At 55.4% G+C, this 22,335-nt stretch overlaps 2 protein-coding genes across 2 annotated transcripts in view; both read left to right on the forward strand.

The window, feature by feature from the left end:
* Nucleotides 1-1,872, forward strand: part of LOC149281891 (centrosomal protein of 112 kDa-like) — a 30,384-nt gene extending 28,512 nt beyond the window's left edge. Inside the window, exons 23-25 of the mRNA XM_089498809.1 lie at nucleotides 712-801; nucleotides 1,294-1,395; nucleotides 1,804-1,872. Of these exons, the coding sequence (XP_089354935.1) occupies nucleotides 712-801; nucleotides 1,294-1,395; nucleotides 1,804-1,872 (261 nt within the window). The remainder of the gene's footprint in view (nucleotides 1-711; nucleotides 802-1,293; nucleotides 1,396-1,803) is intronic.
* Nucleotides 1,873-7,905: 6,033 nt separating this feature from the next.
* On the forward strand, nucleotides 7,906-21,927 carry LOC149281892 (axin-2-like). Its single transcript, XM_089498810.1, has 12 exons — nucleotides 7,906-8,081; nucleotides 8,568-8,662; nucleotides 9,635-10,520; nucleotides 13,740-13,880; nucleotides 14,182-14,284; nucleotides 15,351-15,491; nucleotides 16,233-16,723; nucleotides 16,857-17,030; nucleotides 17,294-17,503; nucleotides 18,419-18,502; nucleotides 20,737-20,892; nucleotides 21,801-21,927. The coding sequence occupies exons 1-12, from the start codon at nucleotides 7,906-7,908 to the stop codon at nucleotides 21,925-21,927; spliced, it is 2,784 nt and encodes a 927-aa protein (XP_089354936.1).
* The last annotated feature ends 408 nt before the right edge of the window (nucleotides 21,928-22,335 follow it).

Raw genomic sequence — 22,335 nt, forward strand, 5'->3', positions numbered from 1 at the left:
TCCCCCGGGGATAGTCCACGTCACCCTGACCCCCGTACCCCCGGGGATAGTCCACATCACCCTGACCCCCGTTCCCCCGGGGATAGTCCACGTCACCCTCACCCCCGTTCCCCTGGGTATAGTCCACGTCACCCTGACCCCCGTTCCCCCGGGGATAGTCCACGTCACCCTCACCCCCGTTCCCCTGGGTATAGTCCACGTCACCCTGACCCCGTGCCCCCGGGGATAGTCCACGTCACCCTGACCCCCCGTGCCCCCGGGGATAGTCCACGCCACCCTGACCCCCCGTGCCCCACACGGTGTCTGTGTTTAACCCTCCGGCTGCCTGTTTCATGGTTTGGCGCGGGCCGCTACGCCGGTGATTGCCGCTCTTCCTGCCGCTGCGGCCCATTTACCCGATGACTCGGTGGCCTCGGCTCAGGGCTCTGAGGGTTCAGAGCTCGGCGGGGTATTTGGGGCATTGTCCAGGCAAAGAGTTTAACGGCATAGCGGTGCCGAGTATCACGTCAGCATACACATGTGAACATCCCACGTGTGTTCATGCACATGTATGTTTGGCATGCCGGGCTTTCCGGATATCAGTACAGGCAGGTTTTTAATCAGGGATCCGTGTCGTCGTCGGTCTGTCACCACGCTAGCGCTGCGCACGTGGCCCTCGCTGAGTAGACTGTCGGCACTGACTGTACTTTATAGTTGTTTTTTTTGTTGTAGCTGCTGAAGGAAGAAGTGGAAAGTTATCGCATGGAGCTGCGCTCAGCAGAGAAGGGACTTCAGGAGAAGGAGTTATCTGCGCAGGAGCAGGTGGGGAATTGGCTTTTTTTTATCAGAATCTGAATCTTTTGATAACCGAAGCGCAGGCTGCCGAGGAAAATACCGCGTCCACGTCCAGAAACGGGGCCCTCGGGGCCCTTCCTCCTGCGGGGTGGGATTCCGTGAAAGCCACGCGGCGTGCGGCGCCCTCCGAGCCGAGGTCCTACTCACGTGTGGATTGGGGCAGTTTGTGGTTCTTTGGCCTTTTCACGGCACCAAAATATATAAATTAAACGAATAATTGTTCTCATTAAAAAAGCCAATGAGCAGAAATCTGAATTCCGTGCAGAAAAGTTATTTCTCGTGAAATTATCGGATTTCTGCTCGTTATCCGCCGCGTGGCCCTTTAGATGGGAATCTCGGCCCCCGGCGCGTTTGAAGCTGCGCAGAATTCTGTGAGGGAGGGGCTGATGCGTCGTTTCCGGGTATAGGGGGTGCTGAGTGCAGACGGGGGGCTTTACTCTCCCCCCCCCCCCCCCCCAGGTGACAAACGTCCGTCAGGAGTACGAGCAGAAGATCCGAGGCCTCATGCCGGCAGCCATGCGACAGGAGCTGGAAGACACCATCGCGTCCCTGAAATCACAGGTGAGTGACACGAAACCCATTCAGCCGCTGAGCGTGAGTGAGAGCTAGCTCACGGGACAAGCAAACGGGAATCCCGATTAATGCTGACGTGGTAGCGTGTGTACATGGATGTGCTGCTGACGTGGTAGCGTGTGTACATGGATGTGCTGCTGTCGTGGTAGCGTGTGTACATGGATGTGCTGCTGTCGTGGCAGCATGTGTACATGGATGTGCTGCTGACGTGGTAGCGTGTGTACATGGATGTGCTGCTGACATGGTAGCTTGTGTACATGGATGTGCTGCTGACATGGTAGCGTGTGTACATGGATGTGCTCCTGACGTGGTAGCGTGTGTACATGGATGTGCTGCTGACGTGGTAGCGTGTGTACATGGATGTGCTGCTGATGTGGTGACATCTGCTTCTTCCAGGTAAACTTCTTGCAGAAGAGAGTCCACGTTCTCCAGGAAGACCGGAGCCCCCAGCAGAACAGGAGGTAAAGGGGGGGGGCTGATCCCTGGGCTGGTGCCGTGTCTGCGCGACGGGGGGCGCTGATCCCTGGGCTGGTGCCGTGTCTGCGCGACGGGGGGCGCTGATCCCTGGGCTGGTGCCGTGTCTGCGCGACGGGGGGTTCGCTGATCCCTGGGCTGGTGCCGTGTCTGCGCGACGGGGGGCGCTGATCCCTGGGCTGGTGCCGTGTCTGCGCGACGGGGGGCGCTGATCCCTGGGCTGGTGCCGTGTCTGCGCGACGGGGGGCGCTGATCCCTGGGCTGGTGCCGTGTCTGCGCGACGGGGGGCGCTGATCCCTGGGCTGGTGCCGTGTCTGCGCGACGGGGGGTTCGCTGATCCCTGGGCTGGTGCCGTGTCTGCGCGACGGGGGGTTCGCTGATCCCTGGGCTGGTGCCGTGTCTGCGCGACGGGGGGTTCGCTGATCCCCGGGCTGGTGCCGTGTCTGCGCGACGGGGGGGGGGGGGTCGCTGATCCCTGGGCTGGGAACCCCCGAGAATCCAACTCTATTATATAATAAAATAATAATATTTATTATAAATAACCTTCAGCTCCTGGCTCCCCGAGAGCGGCCGGGCTGTGCATGCGCGTGTCACCCCCCCATACAGGTGAAAACTGCCCCATCGTAGAGCAGACAGGGGTCGTTGTGCCCCGGACAGACTCCCCCACTGACAACGGCGTTTATTAACTCTCTCCTGTCTGCATTGCAGGCTGTGACCCAGGACTCCGGCGCAGACATCGGACTTGCCATTCAAACTGTGAGAACTTTATTAATCAAAACACAAGATTTCTTATTTATTCCGTATATTTATATTTATAAATCTCATCCATTGTCGCTTTTACCTAATAAACCATTTTCTGTTATTTCTTTTTTATTTACCAAAACCCGTTTTTTTTATTAAAGATTTCTTTCGTATAGTTTAGCGTTTTTCCATTATCCATCCACTTATTCCGCGAGCGCGCTGTATCGCTGCATGCCTGACGCCCCGGCCGTGCCGTGGAACACGCCTCTTTGTATGTATACCCGAAGCGCTCGGTGGGCGCTATTGGCTGGCGCTTGTATCCCGCCATGTTAATGCGCTATGAGCCTGTGTCTGATTGGCTGATTTCCCATGGATAGCGAATGCTGCAGGAAACCTGCGTGAGAACGCTGGCCCGTGTTACTCGCACAGGCGTGTAGCGGGCCGAGACTTCCCTGGTAGGTTATTAACCCCCTGCGGCCTGACCTTTAGCACATAGCCCCTCGGTAAACGGGGTCATACAGGGTAACATGGACGATCTTCCCTGTTCATACATGTAACGGCGTGGAATGTTCCCGTGTTTGCATGCGTGTGCAGTATATGGATCTCCACGTATGTTAGAGGCCGCTCTCCGGCAGCTTTAAGGAAGTTTATTAAAGCCAACGGTGAAAGTTTTTCATGCAAAAAGCCGGGGTTTTATCTTTTTTTTTTTTAATCTTTTCTATTACCGCCTCGCTAAATTCACGACGATTTCAGGCAACTTATTTCATCGTGCAGACGGCGGCATAAAAAAACCCATCAAATGGCGCATGGGGGGGGAGTTTGAGCCGCTAAGGTCGCCGCTTCTCAAAAAGAGGATTCTTTCCTAGACTTTGATTTTCTGCACAAAAAGGTCATTTCTTTTAAAGCGCGCCATTAAGCGGAAGGCTGCTCTTTAAAGCGCGCTATCAAAGTGATTTTTTTTTTCGCTTTAAAACAAAATTGCTCGTTGCAGAAACGAAACGCGCGATCGATTTGAAATCTGCGCCGGGAACGCGCTTCATATTAGGCGGCGGATCCTTTGATAACCTCCAGCTGAGACGAAGCGCTTTACAAACCGCGGCAAACGCCTCTAATGAGACCTTTCTTCCAAAAAGCGCCTGAAAATGGATTTCGCAGAAAACGCCATATTTTTTCCCCCCTTTTCTTTACAAACTAGAACAATAGATGGGGGGAGGCATCGTTTTTGGTAAAGGTCCCACGGTCGGGCCCAAATACAGGGGAGCCCTGTCCAGTTCTTAACCCCGCGTCGTCGTACCTGCCCTCGGGCCCCCATTTGCTTAATTTACTAACGCATTTTACTGACGGCTAAGTATTTTTTTTCATTCTTAAACATGCTTATTTTAGCAAAGGAACCCCCGTATTGTGCGTTTTCTGAACGGTTTCATCAATGTTTCTAGAAATATCCTCCAGGTTGGGGTACGGAAGGAAAGGCTCGGTGTCTGAGGAAGCCCCTCGCAAAACTGCCAGCAAATCTCTTGGCAAACGGACAAATGTTTCGAGATTGTCTAAAAATCGGAAGTCGTCAAGGCTTGGATCTGAGCCGTTTATAGCGGATTCCGTGTCCCACGTGACCCACGGAGCAGGAGGGATTTCCCGCGACGCCGCTCTCTGGGGGTGTCCCGGCGGGGGGCATTACCTGAGCTTTATAAATGGTGTTTGGGTCCGGCGGGGTGTAATCAGGACCACTTTGTGCTACCGAGAGCTGCCTGATGCCCCAAGGAGCTTCATCCCAACAGAAAGTGGCAAAGCCAAGCGTTCCGAAATGACCCGGCGCGCTTTAACCTGTTGCGACGTTCTACGGACTTGGCGATGACCGAAAGGGAAATTATTCCGCCCCGGCATTCACGTGCGGTTTTAGGGTCTAACACCTGTTTGCGATTGGAGGTCGCGAGGACACACTGATGGCCGCTGGTAACCCCGCTCCCAAAGGGCTCCTTAGGAGCATCAGGGGGTTTCAGCCCCTCCGCCTCCCGTTACCGTCTAACGGGCAGAATTCTGCCGAAAGCTCGTCATTCCTACATACTGTTACCCCGATGAAGAGCGTTACAAGATTCTGCTTCATTCCTTCGCATCTACGTTACCGGAATGATGCGACTCCTCCGCACAGGAAGGCGAATGAATACGGTTCTTACGTGACCCGGAACGGCAAACAGCGGATAGAGAAGATTTTAATCTGTTTGGTTTTCATTGGTTTTGGGTTGAAAAATCTCATTTTTGATCGAAGGCCTGTGGATATGGGACCTCCAATCCCTGCGCCTTTTTTGTTATTTAATCCTTGAACTCCGTGTGAAAGTTGTGTCGGCGTTTAGCGTCGGTGCTGCTGCCGGCCCGGCATGGAGAACGGGCCGCTGCCGGCCCGGCATGGAGAACGGGCCGCTGCCGGCCCGGCATGGAGAACGGGCCGCTGCCGGCCCGGCATGGAGAACGGGCCGCTGCCGGCCCGGCATGGAGAACGGGCCGCTGCCGGCCCGGCATGGAGAACGGGCCGCTGCCGGCCCGGCATGGAGAACGGGCCGCTGCCGGCCCGGCATGGAGAGCTGCTGCCGCGCGTGACATTCCCGGCCAATCAGAGACAGCGAGAAAGCGGCGTCCAGGAATCTGCATTTATTAGCTCGTGTTTAGCATTTGGTCAGTCTCGGCTAACCCCCCCCCCCCCAAATATCTGAATCTAATATCACAGAAATAACAGAAAAATAACAAAAAAATATTCTTTCCACGGGGGGGGCCATGGGGGCCGAAGGGTGCGACAGACACCATCCGGGGCAATACGTTGTTTGAGTGTATATAACGGGGGTCCTGGTCCTGGCTGCAGAGCATTAACAGAGACCCTGCGCGATGTTCAGCTGTCCTGCGCCTAGCACCCTTCCCCGATAGCCCCAGGGGCACAGAAATCTGCATGACAGAGGATTGTAAACAGAGCCCGGGGGCCGCCACTGATTGAGAGATAAAGCCGCCCTTTCATGTTTAAACTGAGGTCAAAAACTCTGACCCCGGGAAGGAGAAGCCGCTTCAGGAGAGACACGTGGGCCCCGTAGGCCCCGGCAGCAGCGATTAGACTGCTCTGCGAAGCTGCCGGGAGCTCTCCGGCTTCACAGGTGCAGAAACAAACACTTCAGTAACGTCTTCCTAAAAACAGCCGCCAGGTAACGGCCGTTTCTTCTGTCGCGCTGTGTCCTGGAAGCCTCGAGATCTCTCACGTCAGCCGGGGGGTCCAGTGACTGCCCCAGCCGGCATGTAACTGGTCTCTTCAGGTGACATCACAACAAACAATGATGTCATTACGGCTAATTATTGAATTTTATATATTTCAGGGAGGGGAATCTGTGGCCCCGCTAGGTACCGGCCCCGTGGGGGTTCTCTGGCTCTTCCGTCCCGACTCTGTGTCTGTTCGTCTCTAAGTGGATTAGAGAGCAGGACAAACAGCCCCCTTCCATTAGAAAATATCTGGGGCAACACCATACAAGACAAAAGGGCTTTTAGTCAGTGACCCCTCTCAGGCGACTCTCCCAGCCGGCGTCCCCTCTCATGCGACTCTCCCAGCCGGCGTCCCCTCTCAGGCGACTCTCCCAGCCGGCGTCCCCTCTCATGCGACTCTCCCAGCCATCGTCCGCTCTCATGCGACTCTCCCAGCCATCGTCCCCTCTCATGCGACTCTCCCAGCCATCGTCCCCTCTCAGGCGACTCTCCCAGCAGGCGTCTCCTCTCTCAGGTGACTCTCCCAGCAGGCGTCCCCTCTCATGCGACTCTCCCAGCCGGAGTCCCCTCTCATGCGACTCTCCCAGCCATCGTCCCCTCTCATGCGACTCTCCCAGCCGGCGTCCCCTCTCAGGTGACTCGTAATTGCGTAATGCTCTCGCTGGACGTCGTCTGCCCACAAACCGCGGCGGGTTTTTTTCCTGACACTTTTTTGGGGAAAACCTAAAAGTTTTGAAGTTCTGAAAGTTGAGGGAATTTCTTCCTTTCTGAATTTAGGAGGATCCAGCAACAGATTTCCTTTGGAATTTTTTAATCTGTTGCCCTCCTGCTCCAGAATACGATTCCCCGTCTGGGGCGGCCTTGGGGTATTTGGTCCATTTCACTCCCCGCGGAGCTTTTCTCTCTCTGTGGCGGAATTTGCCCACTGAGCCATTCAGAGGGGTTTAAATGAGAAAAGGAGGGGTAAAGGGGGTCCTGGCGGGGGGCAGAGGGGTTTAAATGAGAAAAGGAGGGGTGGAGGGGTAAAGGGGGCCCTGGCGGGGGGCAGAGGGGTATATCTGTCTGGGTGTGAGAAAAAACCTCCCAGTATAAACCAGTAGACACAGAATGTTTTTCCTCGCCTCCCGTCCGTCCCGCCAGCGGCCCCCGACGTCTTGTGCTTATATTCCAGTATTTAGCCCCGTTTTGCAGCAGGTTATGATTTGCCCCACAGGCCATCCTTGGGCCGCTTTCCGGCATCCATCGCGCAGGAATTCCTCGGCGTCACAGATAAAAGGGGAACGACTTCAAAGAGACGCGTGACAGGTTTAACCCCCGAGCCACGGCGAGCGAGCGGCCCCCAGTACCCGGCTCCCTCCCGGCGACCTTTCTATTTATCAGCCGCTTACTCCATATAACGAGTCCTCGCCCGCGGGGGTAAACATGCCACGTACCGGCCACATGCCGGGGTAGATTGAAAGCTCTGTTGGTTACACCTTGGTTATTGCCTTGTGAGTGCTAGCTCCTGGGCTCACTCTAAACTTTCACTCTTTTAAATTTTATGACATCCCGCGATAGCTAGATTGTGAGCTCCTGAGACAAGCGATTCCTCATGTCCTTCTGTGTCGGTCTCTGGCGGAGTCTTTGTACTGCGCTGCATGACTTGGTGGTGCTTTAAACAAACAGATAATAGTAATAAAGTTCCGTGTAATGCGTGTCTGGACACAGTCCCATGTACAGCCCCATTGTACAGCGCTACGGAATGTGATGGTGCTATATAAAGTAATAAATATAGAACGCACTGAACCTACGGCAGGGCATGCGCCCCACACTGCACCCAACCGCAGGGCATGCGCCCCACACTACACCCAACCGCAGGGCATGCGCCATACACTGCACCCAACCGCAGGGCATGCACCCCACACTACACCCAACCGCAGGGCATGCGCCATACACTGCACCCAACGGCAGGGCGTGCGCCGCACACTGCACTCAGCCGCAACACATTCACCACATAGTGCTGCAAGGTAGGCACAGCAGAAGGGCATGCGCCACACATAGCTGCAAGGCATGCATAGCACCACGCTGCCCGTCATTCGCCGTACCCGGCTGCAATGCATGAATGCACGGCTTGAAGGCATGCACCGCACACCATGCGGCCGGGCAGCGCTGGACGAGTCGTGCATCCGCCTCCCAGACGCAGCCTTTGATGTTGAGTTTGTGTTGGATGCAGCGCAGGAAATTCGGTAAAAGAAGTGAATGAGGAGCTGACAGGAGGAGGAGAGAGGAGAGCGGCCGGGAGAGGAGGAGGAGGGACTGCAGCTTTTGTAGACAGGGAGAGCAGGGAGCACATTTGCGGCAGCTGCTCGTGCTGCACATTGTGGGGGCACTTTGGGAAGACCCCCAGCCTCCCTGCGTGAATGGTAAGAAGCCCCTCGGCCTGGGATTTGCCCCTCTGCAGATTCTGCCCCTCGCTCTCCCCACAGTTATTGCAAGATGTGACAGATCTGCCTGAAGCCCCCTCCCTCCTCTGCTGAGCCCACCCTCCCTGCTCCCTCCTCTCCACATCTACCCCCCTGTGCATGTCTGCTGAGGGCTCAGTCCTTGCAGAGACAGTCAGTGGCAGGAGGGCTTTTCCTGGGGTCCCTGCACCTCCCCCCGAGGATGCTGCTGGCCGACCTGCTCCTGGGAGGCTGTTTAGATTGCTAGCCTTTGTGGCCGCTGCCGAGGAGGTTGGGATGGCTGCCACCAGGTAATGCCAGCTCCCCGCACCGGGCATCGCGCCCCAGGCTGGTGCACAACTTCTGGGGCCGTTACCTGGATTCTGGTAACGGGGGTCCGCTCTGTGTTTTGGGGTATTTGCTCTTCGTTTCATTTGGTTTTTTTTATGTTGTTCGGTGAGGATTGGGTTAACGGCCGGGTGTATTTGGTTGATCCGGATCGGGGTCTCTTTTTAAGGGGATTTTCCTTCTTTCGTTGATTTCTTTATAAATTTATTGTGTTTTGGGTTTTTTTTACTTACGTTTCGGAATGTGCTGTTGGCAGAATTCTAGGAAATCAGCATTTTTGCAGCCGGTTGTGGTTATGAAAGGGTTAAGCGTTTTCCCTTTCACGCATGTTTTTGGGGGGCAGTTGCCGTTTCGGGGGGACTCTGCTTTGCTGTTCTGTCTGGAATACAGATGAATGGGGCAGTTTGGAAAGCAATATACTTCCCCGAAGCGGGGGTCTCTGCGCTGCTGGGGGGGCATTTCCTTCTGATCTGTATTTGGGGAATGGAAACCAGATGTCCGCCGAGGATTTTGCCCCCCTTTGGGGAGGAGAATTCAAACCAAATGAATTTCACCTGCTAAGTCCTGCGTCCCCCCAAACTGCAGCCCCTCGGCTCCCCGGCCGCTTCTGCTTCCGCCCGTCTTTATATCAGAGCGATATGCGCGTTGATTAACCCTTTATGCCGGGAGATTACAGATATTGCCCCTTTTTGGGCTTTACGCGCTTATTAAACTGGCTCGGAATGGCTCAATGGGCTCGGGTGCAAAGCGATCGCGTTCCTGTTACTTTGTAGCCGGCCTGTTTGTGCCTGTGCATGCGCGACGCTTCACCCCCGAGATGTTTTTAACGAGCTTCCAGACGCGGGTCGTCGGCCCCTGCAGCCGATAAAGGGTTAAGCCTCCTCGCCGGGCTCATCCCTACATTTTTAGTGTGTACTGCACCCTGCCTTATGTTGAAAAGCCTGTTTGCGCTGCCGTTTGATGTCGGAGGATCTGGTTTTGATTAGATCAATACTCTCTTTCATTTCCAGAGGGAAGCAGTCCTGGGGATCTCCTGCTGACTAGAGAGGGGGGAGAGCCGATTACTGTGGAATTTCAAGCATACAATATGAGCGGCTGGTCGCTGGCCGCTCACCCCTTGCATCATAGCAGCAGCTTCAGAGAAGACGCCCCGCGTCCACCGGTGCCAGGAGAAGAATGGCAGACGCCATGCCAGCTTCCTCCAAGAAGCCAAAGAACAAAGTCCACGTCCCTCACGGCCAACCCTAAGAGGAACGAGGATGGTCTGGGGGAACCCGAGGGCAGCGCCTCCCCCGACTCGCCTCTCGTCAGATGGACCAAGTCGCTGCACTGCCTGCTGGCCGACCAGGACGGGGCTCACCTGTTTAGGACCTTCCTGGACAGAGAGAGGTGCGTGGACACCTTAGACTTCTGGTTCGCGTGCAACGGGTTCAGGCAGATGGATATAACGGACGCCAAGACCCTCCGGGTGGCCAAAGCTATCCACAAGAGGTACGTCGACCACCACAGCGTGGTGTCCAAGCAGCTGAAGCCCCCAACCAAAGTCTACTTACGGGATTCCATTAGGAGGCAGCAGATAGAGTCCTCCATGTTTGACCGGGCTCAGTCCGAGATCCAGGAGCTCCTGGAGGACAGCGCCTACCACGTGTTCCTGGCCTCGGATATATACCTCGAATACGTGCGGACAGGGGGGGAAAACCTGGCTTATTTGAGCCGTTCCGGGGCAGGGAACGTAAAGGTGGTCAGCGGATATCTCCCAACCTTGAATGAAGAAGAGGAGTGGAACCGCGTGGACTTAAAACACAAGAACGTGGCCTCGGTGCTGGGTCTGGCCGGTATTTCCCGGAAGGCCTCAGCGAGTTGGAGAGCCGCGGAGACCGTGGACGGTGGATGCAGGTAAGGCCACGTTATCCCGAGCAGCGTTTCTGTAACATCCGTGGGGCTGACAGGTCCTGATACCTTTTAGTGGTGAGCGTGGCTGCTCCTGACTCGACAGATGCCCATCATTTCACGTTTAATGGGATAATCCACGTTTTTCGGGGTTTATTGAGTAACGGGCTGTTGTTCAATTTGCGTTGTTTTGGGCAAAAGCACCAGACCCCCTCTTTCCCTTCTTCGTGGCCCCTTTCATAGTAAACATTATAACCAAAGACAGATGTATGGATTGAAATGTTCTGTCTGCGTCACGCATGCCGTGGCCGCTGTGACCCCAAACCAGACACGGGGGATACCTTTCCAGCCACGGGGACTACCTTTCCAGCCACGGGGACTGTCATACGTGTCACTGCGATATATACAGTTATTGGTCATACCCTGTATCGCTGTATACCGCGGCTGATACAGGAAGGGACGTGGCTGGTGGCAGTTGTGACGGATTAACCATGTGTTGGCCGCTTGTAAGGGGCTGACGTGACTCTGCCGTGGGAAGGGATTTAGTGGGTGAGCGAAATGCACTGCTGGGGGTCGGTTACCTTGAGTGCCGCAGACCAGGCGTCCCGCTGACCCCAAACGAACTCCGTCTCCTGGTGGCGGAGGGGGCCCTCTGCTGGCCAAACCCGTACCGTACCCATTCAAAGTAACGTACAAAGAGCTAGCAATCTAGTGTGTGGAGGACACCTGCCTGCCAAGGCTGACCCCGAGCGCCGCTGGCATTTAATGACCCCAGGCTGTATTTAACCCGTTCATCGCCCTTTTGCTCGTGTGCTTAAATAGTCATTGTGGGTAACCTTGTGTTTTTATGGGTAAATTTACCTTTTTAATGAAATCCTTTGTGGCCGAGCAGCACATTTCTCTTGGAAAGCCTGGCTAGGGTTTATGTTTGTGCTTCCTTCGTTATACGAGTCTTGTTTGCGTCTGACGTGTCCGGCTGCGGGGCAAACACCGGCCGGCGGGGGCAGATAGAATATTCGTTTAGAAAGGATGATAAGTGTCACTAAATGCACGTTATATTCCTCTGTGAACGGGATGTGCGGGCACGTTATGTAAATAATTATAATTAATAATAAAAATAATAATAATTAATAATAAAATAATATATAATAAATAATACATAAAATAATTAATAATACATAATAATAATAAATTAATAATATATAATAAATAAAATAAATAATTAATATTAATAAAATAATAAATAACTTAATTAATAATATCCCGTCTTGTCTATATCTCGGAGCTGACAGCTCTGGGATTCGCAGGGTTCATGCAGATTCTCCCCTCTGGTGGCAGGAAGGGGTTAAAGAGATTAATGAAGGAAGCCGTTAATTAGAATGAATGGCTTTCTTGTAAATGGCCGGCCTTTGATGTGGGGGCCGCAGTCAGACTGCCCGCCCCCCTGTGATCTCTTTTCTATAGCTGTGCCGAGTATCACTCCAGTGGAGGCTGCTGGCTTATGAAAGGCTTTGAAGGGCAAGATCAAAGAAGCCCCAATTTTACCCTGAAAAGGGCAGCAGGGACTGTATGAGTGACCACTTCAAGGCAGGAGGGGAGGGCTTAACCCTTTGGTGTCTGGAGTCTAATGGTGCTGGCTGTGAAGGAGTTAATGGTATTTGGGGTATATAGTGACCTGTTCTCAGGGTTAGGAGAACGGACCGAGCCAAAGGGGTCCAATGGAGTCTGTAGTAGAAGATTGTAGCTTTGGGTCAACATAGAATACGATGTAAAGTTATATAATCTTCTGAGACCTCAGAGGTCTCTTCTTCAAATGGAATCACAAGGTGTATTCACCTGATTCCAAGTAGCCTGTAAAAGGCGCAGGAAGCGGAGGCAGTTTGGGGACATTTGCCCCCTGTATGGCATTAAGGGGCTGAGCGCTCCCCTCCCTCTATCTTAACTTGCTGGATCCCTCCGGGTTCAGAGCTAAAGCCCCCAAAGGGGATATTTGCCCCCCCCACCCCCTATCTGGGAGGGAAGCTTTAAAGGGCCAGCAGGAGGGAGGCAGCCAAAAGCCATCTGTACCTAATATCCGGGGACGAAGCCACGGAACGCGTTGCCACCAACTCCCTGCGTCCCTGAGATGTGTTCTGGGGATGATGTTACTGGGTCTGGGTGTCCAACTGCTGTCCACCGGGGCCACCAGTGGGGCCAGCCTGCCCCTTCTACGGGGACAAAGGGACAGACATAGGCTAAGCCTATAGCCCCCAATATGGTGTCCAGTACCACCTTTATTGGAGCAGAATATGGCGCTGGGTTCCCTGTTACTCCCAGTTTGGGGTCCAGTATGGGGTTTGTGGCACTGGGTTCCTATTATTCCCAGTATGGGGTTTGTGGCGCTGGGTTCCTATTATTCCCAGTATGGGGTTTGTGGCGCTGGGTTCCTATTATTCCCAGTATGGGGTTTGTGGCGCTGGGTTCCTATTATTCCCAGTATGGGGTTTGTGGCGCTGGGTTCCTATTATTCCCAGTATGGGGTTTGTGGCGCTGGGTTCCTATTATTCCCAGTATGGGGTTTGTGGTGCTGGGTTCCCTGTTACTCCCAGTATAGGGTTTGTGGTACTGGGTTCCTATTATTCCCAGTATGGGGTTTGTGGCGCTGGGTTCCTATTATTCCCAGTATGGGGTTTGTGGCGCTGGGTTCCTATTATTCCCAGTATGGGGTTTGTGGCGCTGGGTTCCTATTATTCCCAGTATGGGGTTTGTGGCGCTGGGTTCCCTGTTACTCCCAGTATGGGGTTTGTGGCGCTGGGTTCCTATTATTCCCAGTATGGGGTTTGTGGCGCTGGGTTCCTATTATTCCCAGTATGGGGTTTGTGGCGCTGGGTTCCTATTATTCCCAGTATGGGGTTTGTGGCGCTGGGTTCCTATTATTCCCAGTATGGGGTTTGTGGCGCTGGGTTCCTATTATTCCCAGTATGGGGTTTGTGGCGCTGGGTTCCTATTATTCCCAGTATGGGGTTTGTGGCGCTGGGTTCCTATTATTCCCAGTATGGGGTTTGTGGCGCTGGGTTCCTATTATTCCCAGTATGGGGTTTGTGGCGCTGGGTTCCTATTATTCCCAGTATGGGGTTTGTGGCGCTGGGTTCCTATTATTCCCAGTATGGGGTTTGTGGCGCTGGGTTCCTGTTACCCCATTTCATGAATGAATCTCATCGGTTAATTTCTCTTTACCCCTCGCAGGGTGTATAAAAAGAGCGACCCCGCCAGCCCCTACCACGTGACCTCTGGATACGCGTTTGCGCCGGCGACCAGCGCCAATGAAAGCGAGGTGTCCAGCGATGCCATGACGGACGATTCTGTGTCCGTGACTGAGAGTAGCGTGTAAGTAGCTGCACATGTATGTTCATCGGGATTCCGTGTCACGGATAAACATACCACTTGCTGATGCTTTCATTGCTGAGCGGTGCACGTCGAGGAGCAGCTTTGAACGCTTTTTTGGGTGGGATTACGCGGGATTTGCGATGAGAGCCATGAATGCCGCGCGTGAAACGCGTTCCAGTCGTGTCTCTGCGGTCCGTGGGGCCCCCTTAATGTAATCTTTAATAAGAGATTATGCCGTCCATGCGCGGGAGCCGCTGCTTTGGTAGCCGTGGCCTCACGTTGTTGTTCTTTTCTGGCGCAGGGACGGGATTCCTCCATACAGAACGGGCAGCAAAAAGCAGCTGCATCGCGAAATGCAACGGAGCATCAAGGCCAACGGGCAGGTGTCCCTCCCTCACTTCCCAGTAAGTAGATTGGCGGCTGTGGCAGGCGTGACACACGCGTGTCGGCGTTTGGTTTATACGGAGAGTGTGTTGTGGTAGTCCGTGTTTGCCGCTCACGTGCCAGGAACAAGGGCCACGTACGCAGCGTGCTTCGGACGGGAACAGCTGTAATTTTCCAATGGCTGCGGCCCTGGGGCCAGCGGCAAAGTCCTGGGTTTTGGGAAATTGAGTCTGATGATCATACGTGTGCATGCAGAGGGTACCAGAGACGTGTCGCCGCGTGGTGCAGGGGCTCGTGGCTGGGAGAATCTCTACATTTTCAACCTATTCTGACCCCGTGGCCCCCGCGTTAGATTTGGCTTCTGTGGGCCAGGTGGGGTATCTTCTGTATCTGCGGGGCAGTGAGGGTGCCGTGGCAGGGGGCAGTGAGGGTGCCGTGGCAGGGGGCAGCTTGGTGTGTTTAGCGTGGGAGAGCCGCGTGTCTCGGGGCAGTCGTGAGGCCAGTTCTGAATGTTTCACGGACTCCGTAACTCTTTTCTGCCCGCTGCCCTCCCTCCCTCCATCAGCACCTCCGTGCCCTCTCACCCCTCTCGCCCCTTTTCTGTTTGCCCCCCAGACGTTCTTTTGCCCCATCCGTTTACCTCCCCTCCCAGTATTCTCTCACTCCCCGTAGCCTCCTCTTCTCCTGCGTTCTGCTCTCCCTCCCTCCTCCCCGTCTCTCTCTCCCTCCTCCCCGTCTCTCTCTCTCCCTCCTCCCCGTCTCTCCCTCCCTCCTCCCCGATACATGTGTTTGATGTCTGACGAGGGGCTTTGAAGCTTTTGGAGTACGGAGCGGCTCCTGATAGGCTGCTTGTAGTACAGAGGAAACAAGCGGGGTTCCTCGCAGTCTCGGCGACTGGTGGTGCCGCGGGCGAGGGCTGCCGGGCAGGATGCCGCTCCGTGAAGCCGCCGCTCGGCGGATAAATATCCAGAGCAGACGCGCGCACATTTACTCTTTTCTTGGCGGCTCTCGGAGACGCAGAGTCGACCATCCGGCCGCGGCTCCTGCTAAAGCATGCTTCTCTGTGCTTCCCTCCGGTCCGCGTAGAGGACGTTCCGGCTGCCCAGGGAGATGACCCCCGTGGAACCGGCGGCGTTTGCGGCAGAGCTCATCGGCAGGCTGGAGAAGGTGAAGCGGGAGCAGGACGCGCTGCGCAGCCTGGAGGCCAGACTTCAGCTGATCAAAGAGGTAACGTCTCACCCGTCCCTCGGTGCTGGATCCTTGGCATCCTTGTCCCCCATGTGAGTCGTTGGGTTCCTGTCCACGTCCTCCGCGGCCGTCCATTTATACAGTAGCCTTATTTCTGTGGCCCCCATCGGTGTCCTTTAACTGAGCAGAAGTCTGCTTGTACATCCGTTACCTGGGCCGTGTGTGTCCGCCGACGTGGTCCGTGTGCCGACGTGGCGTGTGTGTGTGCCGATGTGGCGTGTGTGTGCCGGCGTGGCCCGTGTCTGTGTGCCGACGTGGCGTGTGTGTGCCGGCGTGGCCCGTGTCTGTGTGCCGGCGTGGCCCGTGTCTGTGTGCCGACGTGGCTGTGTCTGTGTGCCGGCGTGGCGTGTGTGTGCCGACGTGGCTGTGTCTGTGTGCCGGCAGGCTGTTTGTTCATAAACATTTATGGGTTATAGGCTCCGAGGCACAGAGATATTTCGCATTTTTGAGTTATGGTGTGACGCAGTTATGTACAGATATAGCACAGTGTGCTGGGGGGGACAGGGGGGGCGGCGGGCAGACCGGGGGGCCGGTGGGCAGACTGGGGGGGGCGGGGGAGACCGGGGTCACTCAGTAACGTCTAATCATATCATTGATGCGTGGATACGTGAATCTCACGGAGACGAAGCCCACTCCTCTGTGTCCTTTGGCGGGGGGCGGTTTTGGCGGCGGGGGTCCAGGGGCAGGATTTTTGAGGCTTTCGTTTGGTTTCCCCAACAGGAAGAAGAAAAGGAAGAATTGGAGACCCCAACGAGCTGCCAGCCCGGCCGTGAGACCTCCGTCCTTCCACGTAAGCCGCTTCCCGCGGTGCCTTCAGGCTCCTGCGAAGACGATCCTCAGGCCATTCTAGACAACCACTTATCGAGGGTCCTGCAGACCCCTGGCTGCCAGTCTCCCGGAATGGGCAAACAAACCCCCTGCGCCCGATCTCCAGACCTGCCGCGGCCACAGAGACCTAGCCTACCACCAGTGGCCACCGTTAACCCCTGCGCCAAGCTTTCCAAGGGCTTCATCACCAAGCAGACCACCAAACATATTCACCACCACTATATCCACCATCACCACTCCCTGAGCAAGGCCACGGAGGAGATAGAGGAGGAAGCCGCTCGCCGAGTCCAGTGCTATTGCGACGGGTCCGTGGGGTATTGCTGCAAATCCCGGTCGCATTATAGGGCGGCGGAGCATTCTCTCTGGCACATGGAGAGTACGTGGTAAGTGATAAGGGAGTCTGTGGCATGCCGTGGCCCCCGGCGTAAGCTGTGGCCCCCAGCGTAAGCCGTGGGTAATGTTATTGCGCGAGGTGTGGAAGAGGCTTATCTATTTACATCGAGTTTTTCCCTGCAGCAGCAGAGCCGGCTCCTTATCCAGGAGAAGCTGCAAGATGGCGGCAGAGTGTCCCGGCGACCTGGGGGGCACGTCTGTAATTTACCATCTGGCAGGCGAGGACCCCCCGCACACGAGCTGGCAGCAGATTGTGGAGCGCGAGAGCGAGCGGCAGAGCCGGCACAGACAGCACAGGTGAGGTCGCGCAGCGCGGTGTCTGAGCGCAGGTGCTGCAGCGCATCGGGGACCGCCCCGTATCATAAATGCTTTACCACAAACCTTTCGCCATCACGCGTTCCGCACAGAGCGAGGGGTCAAATAGTAAAGGATGTGCATAAAGCTGCAGAACCGGCCCAAAATGTGTCTGCGTGGCCCCCGCCGCGTTGCGTTGCAGATATAATTAATACAGAGTACAGTCAATGGGCTGTCTGTGATGTGTTTTGTGTCCTTCTCTGCAGCAAGAAAGCCGTCGGCTGCGAACAGACCCGAGCGGCGTCCGTGGAGCGCCCAACGTGCCATCACCAGTGGGGGGCCGTTAACGGCCACCCCAGGAACATGCAGCTCTCGCACCCCGCTGACCCCCCTTCTGCCACCTCTCCCAGCACCCTGGCCCAGCTGGAGGAAGCGTGCCGGAGGCTCACAGAGGCTTCCAAAGACCCCAAGCCACGGTAAGGATCGGGAGAGCCGCGAGTGATTGGATAAACCACACTCATCTTTGTGGGCGTGGTCTGTTTGCGCCGTGTTTGGAAAGCGTTACACATACGTGCGGATCGCGTGTTTTTTCTCTGCGCTCCTCTTACAGCCAGACCATCGTTTCCAGAATAAAACTAATTTGAAGCCAGACTTCAAAGCTCGGTGCCCCCCACCGTCCGCCCCCCCCCACACACACCATCCGCGCCCCCCACCGTCCGCTCCCCCCACACACACCATCCGCGCCCCCCACCGTCCGCTCCCCCCACTGCCCCCCCCACACACACCATCCGCGACCCCCACCGTCCGCTCCCCCCATGGTTCTGCTCCCCCACTGCCCCCCCCACACACTATCCGCGCCCCCCACCGTCCGCTCCCCCCCCATGGTCCGCTCCCCCCACTGTCCCCCCCCCACACACTATCCGCGCCCCCCACCGAACGCCCCCCCCCCTTCCTCCATCGCCGGCCGCCTTTATCAGGAATGGCGGCGCGGGGCGTCCAGCTGGTTCTGGTTCCTGCTGCTAGAAAACTTTTAAGCTCCGGAGCCGCCGCTCGGGGATCTTTTTTTCTTTTTTTCCTTCCGTTTTGTGTGGTTTTTTTCCATCTGCTCAGCACCTTTTTTATTTGTTTTATTAATTTGCATTTTGGGGCTGAGAAGAGATGAAAGGAAATGGTTTTCTTTATAGTTTGAGCCGACGTACGGAGAGGATCAGAGTTCTTGGCTTTGATGGCGCCAAAAGTGGCGTCACGCGCCGCGCAGGCGCCGGATAAATGCAGAGCCGGATAAATGCAGTGATTTCATTCGGGCTCCCGATGGTCAGAGCGTCGATTGATTTCCGATGAATGAAGTTGGGTGCGCTGAAGGGGTTAACAGGCGCATTTTTATCTTTCAGATGTCCTGCGCAGGCGCGGAGCCACTCGGTGCCGTGCCAGCCCGGATCCGGTTTCCTCACCCCAACCGCCCCAGTGTCCGAAGAGTAAGTATCTTCACGAGGAAGGCACCAACCTATTCAGTGGCGCTGTACAACTTGTCAGTGAGTTATCAGGGTCCGGCCCCCGCGCGGTCTGTCTGTTTCCCAGTGTAATCCTGACCATGCATGGTGTGTGTGTGCTGGTGTGTGTACACGTGTGCATGTATGTGTTTATGAGTGTGTATGTGTATATGTGTGAGCGTGTATGTGTGTGAGCCCGTGTGTGAGTGAGTATATGTGTGAGCGTGTATGTGTGTGAGCCCGTGTGTGAGTGAGTAAGTATATGTGTGAGCGTGTATGTGTGAGCCCGTGTGTGAGTGAGTGAGTGAGTATATGTGTGAGCGTGTATGTGTGTGAGCCCGTGTGTGAGTGAGTAAGTATATGTGTGAGCCCGTGTGTGAGTGAGTATATGTGTGAGTGAGTATATGTGTGAGTGAGTATATGTGTGAGCGTGTATGTGTGTGAGCGTGTATGTGTGTGAGCGTGTATGTGTGTGAGCGTGTATGTGTGTGAGCCCGTGTGTGAGTGAGTATATGTGTGAGCCCGTGTGTGAGTGAGTATATGTGTGAGCGTGTATGTGTGTGAGCCCGTGTGTGAGTGAGTAAGTATATGTGTGAGCGTGTATGTGTGAGCCCGTGTGTGAGTGAGTATATGTGTGAGCGTGTATGTGTGTGAGCGTGTATGTGTGTGAGCCCGTGTGTGAGTGAGTATATGTGTGAGCGTGTATGTGTGTGAGCCCGTGTGTGAGTGAGTAAGTATATGTGTGAGCGTGTGTGAGTGAGTATATGTGTGAGCGTGTGTGAGTATATGTGTGAGCGTGTATGTGTGTGAGCGTGTATGTGTGTGAGCCCGTGTGTGAGTGAGTGAGTGAGTATATGTGTGAGCGTGTATGTGTGTGAGCCCGTGTGTGAGTGAGTAAGTATATGTGTGAGCGTGTATGTGTGTGAGCCCGTGTGTGAGTGAGTATATGTGTGAGCGTGTATGTGTGTGAGCCCGTGTGTGAGTGAGTAAGTATATGTGTGAGCGTGTGTGAGTGAGTATATGTGTGAGCGTGTGTGAGTGAGTATATGTGTGAGCGTGTATGTGTGTGAGCGTGTATGTGTGTGAGCCCGTGTGTGAGTGAGTGAGTATATGTGTGAGCGTGTATGTGTGTGAGCCCGTGTGTGAGTGAGTAAGTATATGTGTGAGCGTGTGTGAGTGAGTATATGTGTGAGCTTGTATGTTTGTGAGCGTGTATGTGTGTGAGCCCGTGTGTGAGTAAGTATATGTGTGAGCCCGTGTGTGAGTGAGTATATGTGTGAGCGTGTATGTGTGTGAGCGTGTATGTGTGTGAGCCCGTGTGTGAGTGAGTAAGTATATGTGTGAGCGTGTATGTGTGTGAGCGTGTATGTGTGTGAGCCCGTGTGTGAGTGAGTAAGTATATGTGTGAGCGTGTATGTGTGTGAGCGTGTATGTGTGTGAGCCCGTGTGTAAGCGTGTGCATTGAGGAGGGGATCAGCTGATTAGTGGCAGGGAACGGGTTAATCCTCTGCTGGTCTAATTACAGGGATGATCGTTTCTTTGTAACAAGGAGCCTAAAAGTGATCTGAATAATTGAAGCGGGCTCGCCGCTGCCCTCGCCGTATCAGACCCCCGTCTCCAGCCTCTCGCGTTTAATTGGCCGACCCCGGGGCCCCCGGCTGGTTTTTCCCTTACGGTGCCGAGTATTGGTTTGGGGCAGAGCGTCCCCCATCGCCCCCCTTATTACCTGATCTAACAGGGCAGCCGTCTGACCCCCATCCCATTACCGCCCATCATGTTACCCCAACAAAGGTGCCCCCATGGTAAAAAAAAAAAAAAAAAGCCCACGCGCCCTTCCCACAGGGCCCCCTAGGCAGACCTCCTTCTGGCCCCCCGGTTACCCCCCCAGAAGATACTGCCCAGGTACTCAGTGCAGGGATATTGGGGGCAGCAGCGGGGGGACCTCAGGTGGCAGCTTTCTCTGTGCATGAAGCTAAGGCCCCCGCATGTAGACTGTGTCGTGCGTGTGTGTCGTGCGTGTGTGTCATGCGTGTGATGTGCGTGCGTGTGACGTGCGTGTGACGTGCGTGCGTGTGTGTCGTGCGTGTGTGTGTCATGTGTGTGTCGGTACCCCCAGCTCCGGACCGACGCATGGCTCTGGGGTAATAAATGGTACATTGGAGCGCCCACAAGCTAATACCCGAAGTACGTTTTCTAACTGTGGATTTTTTCTCCCGAAGTCCTAAAGAAGCCCAGAAGTTTCCGCCGGCCGGCGGCGAGCTGATGGTGACGTATTTCTACTGCGGGGAGGAGATTCCGTACCGGCGGACGCTGAAATCGCACAGCCTGACGCTGGGGAACTTCAAAGAGCAGCTGAGCAAGAAAGGAAAGTATAGGTACGGAGCCAGAACTATACCGGTGTAAGGATGTCTCGCTGAACGTGAGTCTAACCCTCTCGTACCACCTCGCTGTCGCGTAACCTGCTTCCTTATTACCCCGCGGAGGGGGGGGGGATGGGGCTTCTGTGCTGCATCCAAACCCTTTTACCGGGGGGGGGGGCTTTAAAACTCAGTCTGACCCGTATTATGAGATAAACGATCTCCGTCTCGTGTAGAGAGCGGCGCAAGTCCCCCTCCTGTCTCAGGCTGTCTCTTTCTCCTCCGCTTGAGAGGAGTGACACGCGGGGGGCGGGGGGTGATGTCACTGGCCACGCGGGGTGGGTGATGTCACTGGCCACGCGGGGTGGGTGATGTCACTGGCCACGCGGGGTGGATGATGTCACTGGCCACGCGGGGTGGATGATGTCACTGGCCACGGGGGGTGGATGATGTCACTGGCCACGGGGGGTGGATGATGTCACTGGCCACGGGGGGTGGGTGATGTCACTGGCCACGGGGGGTGGGTGATGTCACTGGCCACATGGGGTGGGTGATGTCACTGGCCACGCGGGTGGGTGATGTCACTGGCCACGCGGGGTGGATGATGTCACTGGCCACGGGGGGTGGGGGATGTCACTGGCCACGCGGGGTGGATGATGTCACTGGCCACGGGGGGTGGGGGATGTCACTGGCCACGCAGGGTGGATGATGTCACTGGCCACGCGGGGGTGGTGATGTCACCAGCCTCGCCTGGAAGCCGAAGGAGTTTCATTTCTCAGACAGGACAGATAAGGACCTGCAATAAACCATATCTCACATTTACCAACATGTACTAAACCTCGTAATGAGTAGTCCTTACAGTGACCCATCGCTAAGCAGTTACTTTTCCTTCATTCCTCAATGTTTCTTTATTCTCTGTTTTTCAGATATTACTTTAAAAAAGCCAGCCACGAGTTTGAATGCGGCGCGGTATTCGAGGAGATCCAGGAAGACGACGCGATCCTCCCCACGTACGAGGGACGGGTGCTCGGGAAAGTGGAACGGATCGACTGAAGGGTGGACATTGCTGCCAGCGAGAGCGCTCTGTCAGGACACGGATCCCCGGGATCCCATGTCTGCGAAGAACCTGCGATCTGTGGCCCCCGGGGCGCGGAGTGGCCCCCCAAACCCCGTGCAGGAGGAGAGAGTCTGATAACCGAGGTCGCCAGGAGAAACGCGTGGGGGAGACTCCTGAGATTGGGGGAGACTCCTGTACGTAATGAGCGATTGATATTTATTGAAGTGTCGGCCGCCGCGTGGATCCGGCTGATTTATGGCTCGGGGCGGCTGTGAGTGTCTTGTGTGTTCGGCGATCGGTTACGCCGACGGGTTGCGTGCAGAGGAAAGATGGCGGCACCTCTGGAAATTCTGCTGCTTCATTATTTGAAGGCGCTTGTTACCCCGGTGCCTTTAAACCCCCAT

This window comes from Sceloporus occidentalis, unplaced genomic scaffold, assembly GCF_023333645.1.
Source record: "Sceloporus occidentalis isolate IW3139 unplaced genomic scaffold, rSceOcc1.0.p SCAF_126, whole genome shotgun sequence".
NCBI classification, from domain to species: domain Eukaryota; kingdom Metazoa; phylum Chordata; class Lepidosauria; order Squamata; family Phrynosomatidae; genus Sceloporus; species Sceloporus occidentalis.